This window comes from Varroa jacobsoni, unplaced genomic scaffold (assembly GCF_002532875.2).
Source record: "Varroa jacobsoni isolate VJ856 unplaced genomic scaffold, vjacob_1.0 contig05659, whole genome shotgun sequence".
In the NCBI taxonomy this organism is placed as follows: domain Eukaryota; kingdom Metazoa; phylum Arthropoda; class Arachnida; order Mesostigmata; family Varroidae; genus Varroa; species Varroa jacobsoni.
The window spans coordinates 1-6,486 of NW_019215661.1; the positions used below are offsets into that span (position 1 = coordinate 1).

General features: G+C 37.2%; 2 protein-coding genes across 2 annotated transcripts; one reads left to right on the forward strand and one right to left on the reverse strand.

Moving 5' to 3' along the window:
• Positions 1-157: 157 nt before the first annotated feature.
• LOC111273243 (uncharacterized) lies at positions 158-3,521 on the reverse strand. The gene is made up of 5 exons (XM_086973507.1): positions 3,404-3,521; positions 2,935-3,015; positions 2,428-2,487; positions 1,667-1,757; positions 158-924 (listed from the first exon to the last, which is right to left on the reverse strand). The coding sequence occupies exons 1-5, from the start codon at positions 3,428-3,430 to the stop codon at positions 782-784; spliced, it is 402 nt and encodes a 133-aa protein (XP_086829633.1). The 5' UTR covers positions 3,431-3,521; the 3' UTR covers positions 158-781.
• A 222-nt stretch (positions 3,522-3,743) lies between these two features.
• LOC111273241 (BLOC-2 complex member HPS5 homolog) lies at positions 3,744-5,798 on the forward strand. Its single transcript, XM_022854944.2, has one exon. It carries the CDS (start codon positions 3,744-3,746, stop codon positions 5,586-5,588), a length of 1,845 nt encoding a protein of 614 aa, XP_022710679.1. The 3' UTR covers positions 5,589-5,798.
• Positions 5,799-6,486: the final 688 nt, after the last annotated feature.

Below are 6,486 nucleotides of genomic sequence, written 5' to 3' on the forward strand. Positions count from 1 at the left end.
AAGCGAATTAGATTTGTCCCATGAATTTAAACACGAAGGTAATATAAACCGTGTTAATAACAATATAAATATAAACCATAAGAATAAATAAGCAAGGCAAAACTAATATTTTTACAACATAAGGTAATTTTTTTTAGGAGTTCTTCACGTTTTCTCTGCAATTATATAAATAGTAAAAGGCTAATAGTAAATAAATAAATTGAATTAATATATTAATATATAAAACTGTTGTTTTTATCCATGTTTAGACCACACAGACATGCCGAGACTACTGCCGAAGTAGCTGCGAGCAATGCTTTATTGCTTTAAAATCATAGTACTTTGCGAATATATTAATAGCTTTTAATAAAATGAAAAGTACCTTAATTATATTTAATTTAAATAACTTACCAGTGTAGACATGGTATATATTTTATATGACAAGCAAAATGGAACAGATATGATCGCAAACGCGTTAAAAGTTCTTAAAAGGACCTCGTTACTAGTTCGTAATAAAATTTGGAATGTTCTCTGCCAAAATTTTCTCATTTCCCGAAAATCTATTAGTTCCCAAACCTACCCTTTAATGAGTCTGCTATCATCATTCTTGTGTAACAGAATACAAACCAATTCAATACTGAACGTACCACTATCGCCCAGTTCATCCGATTGCAGAGTTTTTTTCTACAAGTTTAGACATTATCACGTCACCGTCGTATCTTACTTCATCAAAACATCTACGTTTATTATATCGCTTTCTATATAATCTACGTTTAAAATATATAAAATTATTGAGGCTGTTTTACGAGTAATATAGATTTGCTAATATTCTCACCAATTTGATCAAGGGGTGTAAATGAGTCCAAGCGGTCACGTCTCCGTTTTGCTTTGTAGCTTTTGTGCAGAAGAGCTTTGATAAGGTACTCCCGTTTAGTAAACCTATACCTAGAAAAACATAAACGCTATAATATGCGTGAACGAGCATGATGACTTCAACAAAAATAGGCTCTCTAACCATCGGTGACAACAAGCGCTCAAATTTATCTTTAAAAGTGCTCCGGCTCCCTTCATGAGCACTACATAGAGTACCACCTCATTTGAGGCTACTCAGACTAAAAAAACCTCAATCAAGGTTTCTCCAAATGAAATCTATACGACTCTCGCGGTAGTCGTACGGATATATTATACACCAAATAACTTTATTTATAACGCACCAAATGATTTTTAAAACGATAAATGACGGACAATAATGGGCGCTTAGAAGTTTTTGACAACAACTTGCATAATATTATCTTAGATTGTTTATATCTAATGACAAAATTATTTCTGAAACACCGACGATAAAAACCAACAGATGCCGATACATTTGCATAGTTTAGCATGACTTATTGCAGCATGTATTGCCTACCACACAAATACTACATTTACCTTGACCCTAATGTAATTCAATGGATAGAAAATCTTCTATATAAATATCTAAAGCCTACAAAAGCAGTTACAGTATACTCATTTAATTTTAATTAAAGGAAATGTACATCGCTACGAGGCGATGGTCTTTATGTTTATCTCTATCTGTTTTTATATATCTTGACACAGCTACCCTGAACTCATGTACACAATGAGCGTGTTATCTTGAATGTCACTCTGGCACGCAAGCGTAAAATGGTTCTGGAAGCTTGAATCTTACCTCGAAAACAGACTCTTGAGATGAACAAATTCACAGATCTTTGGCCACCGAGGACTTCAAAACCCACGCAGAGGCTATCTGCGCATTCTTGCTGGAGTTTGGGACAATAATTCGGCGTGACAATACGCTTATTAATGATTTCCCCTAGGAGAGCGCTCCCAGCATAATAACCTACACAAGTAATAAGCCCAAAGTGGTCTTTGCTGACCTCGGTTGTCGGTGTTTATCTATTAACAGATATAGTTCAGAATGGGGTGCGTTCTCATGGTTGTTTATGTTAATTCTTATAATTTGCAACTAAATAATATTATTCAACCTATTGTATCATTTATAGGATGAATGCAACCATAAAAAGCTGTAAGCATGACTAAGTATCCTGCTGATTAACCTGCTTCGTTTACAATCCTACCTTTTCTGTAGTAGGACCTTCTCAAAATCGTCAGGAATATTAAAAGCTATATCAGCCACCGTGCCAGCCGATAAGTGTTGGCAGCAGCTTTAAGCTGTTCGGGATCACCGTGAGAAAAAGTGACAGCGTCTATTTAAAACCTATTGATAAACTAATGTTAACGGTGTTGTTCATGGCAGGTTTGCTCTATGAACATACATGCTCAACATATAAAGAATTTCCATACAGTGAAAGAATGTGCCATACAATTACATTTTTATTTGTACATACAGTACAAAAAAACAGAGTACATAGATGAAGTTGCCAAAAGTGTACAGCTAACACACGATGTTTTTAATTAGAAATAATTTACCTTTAGGATGCGAATTGTTATGAGAATATAACCTTGGCTGGAGAGGTTTAAGATAGGCACCTGAAAGGACGATGAGGGTCTTACATTTGTCTCAATAAATAACCAATAAAAGTAGGTAAAATTATTAGATTATTCTTCATACTCTGAAAAGAGTGTATGAATAATTATTAATACTGAATAATGAAGAATAATTGACACAAGCAAACCGTGAAAAATTTGCTTGCGTCAATTTTCACTTGTATGTTTCTCGGAAAATATCAGTACTATCCCCATGTTATTAAGCTTAACCTTTAAAAAGTAAACATACAATGGTCACCTCATATGGCCTCAAGTAAAATGGCATAAAAACGATAACGGTATTTGCACTACATATATATTTCTTTGTCTTCTAAATGAAGCATACACACCTCTATTGAAAACATTTTTTTATAATCTGACGTATCATCAATTTTTAATAATATAAAAAATAATGTTCTCTAGATACTATATTCAAGGTGAATGACTTACAAAATATAAGGCTAAAAGAGGTCCAAGCTGCACAGTTCGTTCCAAGATCATCTTCATAGTTAGAGCAGAGCAACGATTTTTCTGTAATAGGGAATCACAGGAAAAGTAAGTGATCATGCCTATATACATATATTTCCTATTTTGTACAAGAGCTGGAACAAAATAATCAAACAGCACAGGGGAAGGTTAGAGTGTTTGCAGTTTCATGGCGGTCGCCGACCGCTTAACAAATTTCCCTCTCAACTAACTGTTTTGGATGCCAGCACCACTTACTACGAAAGTGGGTTTGATATTCCGCTGAATGATAGCCACTGGGTGGATACTTTAATCCAGTTGACCTTTGGTAGAACACAACCAAGAGAGATATCAAAACAAAAGGATATAACGATTTCAATAAGCATTACCATTGTCTCAAATGGCAGGGTAGCCCTATATGTCTGTAGCAACTCTGCGTAAAACCAAAGCTTACATATGCAGCGTAACGCCTTCGACTCATGGTGGTTAGTTAAAGATTCGCAACAATATGCTTAAACACGACACAACAAGAAAACGACATGCTGTTAACATGTGTTGTGAACTCACGGAGTGTTCAGTGCTGACACTGTGTCATGAGCGTCATGAGATCATTTCAAATGTTTGCTATGTCGATCCTACAATTAATGGGGCACTATGACAGCTGTTTATGCTACGTGGTATGTTTCTCTTTGTCATGAACCTCTCTGAACCAAAACAAGAGGACCTTCTTTGAATTATATCCATTGTTATAAAATAACGCTTAGCTCCATAAGCGCTGACACTGGCAATAAATAATGACCCAGTGCCTGTTCGAAAAACGCAGCCTCAACAATCTACTAACACCGATTGCAGGTTTGCGAGCAGGGTTCCGATGTTTCGATGTTTCAGAAAACTTTTTTGGATTGGGCAGTTCGTCGGGTGATGTGTTTATCTTTAGTCGAATTTGTCAACGTCTTCTGCGGAGAGTGCCAGCAGCGTCGGCCAAGATTGACCGTGTCGCTTTCAATCCTGCCAATGACAATGTGTTCTGCGCGGCTTCAAATCGTGGGGAGTTGGTCATTATTGAGCACAATACTTTGCTCGTTCATCCTCAGCCCTCAAAAGAGTTATACCGCAGTGAGGCTCATGCAAACTCCACAGTATCCCAATTGCTGTGGACAAGATCAGGGTCATGCTTTATCGGTGGAGATCACCGTGGCGTAGTTAGTGTTACGGACCTATACGCACTAAATGATATGGTCTTATTTGATATATCACCCACGAATATTCTTACACTTGATAGTCGTATTATACAAATTGATACATTTCGTGATCGACTTGTGATTTCTACACTCACGGCAAGCTATCTGTGTGACCTGGATGGTAAGCGTTTCACAAAAATTGGCAAAAAATCGCGAAATGGTGTATTTGGTGCATGTTTCTCAGAAGCACTACCGGAAGATGACGACTATCCAACTGTGTATTGTGTTAGGCCGGGTGGACGCTTATGGCAGGCGAACAACTTCGGTGAGGTCGATTGTACGCTTAGCTTTCGACATGAAGGCTCAACTAATATAGACCACGTTCCGATTCCACTGCACGGGACAACTATGAAGAGAAAATTGTTCGACAGAAAGGTGCAATTCGGCGTCCTATTTTCAATAGACGAGCAGCTCATGACATTTACTGATGAAGCTCTATATATTTTACAGGTGCAAGACTGTGACTTTCCTTGCGTAGTTTGGCAGACCACCTCATTTAGAAATCGGAAAGTGATTGAATCAAAGGTAGAAAGCAGCTCAATCTTTTTCATGCACCAGGACGGCGCCCTTACCGAATGGGGTTTCACAATGAGCATACTTCAAAATGTCTTTTACATCCTGCCAAGATCGGAGCAACGTCTAACAGCCATTTTGCAAAACATAAACTGGGACCAGGTCTCAAAATATCTTAATATCATTCGAAGGGAGCAATTTCGTGGTAGGGAACTGATGGTCCGAAGGTCTGACCTAAGCTTAGTACAGGTTAAAACAGATTTCCGTAATATCCAAATTTTATCTATACAAACACTCATTGACATTTTCCACTATCTAGAAGGTATATTCTACTCTCTCGATAAACGATGGTATGGCACTGTCGCATTACTCGTTCTTCCATGGCATGAATACTTTTTTGACAACTTGAGAGCTGTTCCCTTGCCAAGCAATAAATTCACAAAGGAAACCCCCCTGCTACCCACAAGATCGAGCGATCGACAGAATAGTTATTCTGATGTTCCGAAATCGATAACTCTTCCAAAACAGGAATCGGCAATCCGACATGCGCATCGCAAACTTCTCGATCGTATAAGCCATCGACTGCAAAAGGAAATCGCGGACTCTCTTCTGGTTGAGATAAGCGGCTTGTTATGGGCAACGCCTCATATTCTGCAGGGACAGCGTTTTATCGATCATCCGATAGCTGACTGGGGCATACGGATAGACATGTCAAACGACTGTGACATTTGTGGCGAACGCTTAGTACTGCATGACATAGAAGAGGACGTTGTCATTCACTTTTGCGGCCATCTCTTTCATGCCACCTGTTCAATATCTGACAGCCTTTGCTGCGTGTGTATGCAAAATAGCGATGATTATACCATCAATAGAATACTGGAGTGATAGTCAAACACTGCGTACCGTGGTAAATGACAGATCCGAAAACAGCGCCGTCTGAAGTAATGCTCAACAGTGGTAACAAAAAATCTAAACCATTAATTAAGCATGAAAACAGTACTTCTACGAAATCGTAAATTGATAATAAAATACAGTTATCCTATCAGAAATAAATATATAGCCAAATACGTGGCTATTTCAGTAGTATTTACGCAATATTGCTTGTGTCATTAGTTAATTGCACTTATTATATAGTCTATGTATGATGGGCACACACAGAACGTATGTGTGCATTATGTAGAATTTTGGGGCGCGCATATTTGAAAGAAGCCGTTGTTTACTTCACACGCAGCGATAAGAGAAAACAATGTTCCTTTTTTTACGTAGAAGTCAGTATGTAGAAAGCATGCCAAGGGTCATCGAAGCTATATGGACAGATTCATCCGCCTATTTACCGGCACATGAGATTCCTTTAGCTTCAAATGATTATTCGAATAAGAGACATAATTTTGCCCTAGAGTTTGTTAATAGAACCCCATAGACGTATGGTATTTCAGTCAGTATTTTTTAATCAAATTTATCGCGAAGTTTGCAGATGTGTCTAGTATTAGACCTTGATTAATAAAAACACTCATAGCATTTCAATAAAACCAGAAGTTTATTTACCATGTATTAGCCCATTTCTGTCTTTCAGCCATATCCTTGTTGAATCGTTTGGTTCGAAATCGAATGATTTTCAGCGTTTGAAATATTATTTATTATTAAATAGTATGTGAAAACATCAACACGTATATTATTGATAAACATTTTTTAACAATACATAACATAACAAATATTACAAAACAAGTTAGATTAGTTTCTGTATTTTATTCTGTATAATATTTTGCCATGCTGTAGTTTACTT

Bases quoted from the DNA above. Each gene is read 5' to 3' on its own strand.
- LOC111273243 (XM_086973507.1), bottom strand. From the start codon at position 3,430: ATGAGTCGAAGGCGTTACGCTGCATAT. The intron at 3,016-3,403 runs GTAAGCTTTGGT...TCCCTATTACAG, and splicing joins GAAGGCGTTACGCTGCATAT to AAAAATCGTTGCTCTGCTCT. The intron at 1,758-2,427 runs GTAAATTATTTC...CCCAAACTCCAG, and splicing joins TAACAATTCGCATCCTAAAG to CAAGAATGCGCAGATAGCCT.
- LOC111273241 (XM_022854944.2), top strand. From the start codon at position 3,744: ATGACCCAGTGCCTGTTCGAAAAACGCAGCCTCAACAATCTACTAACA.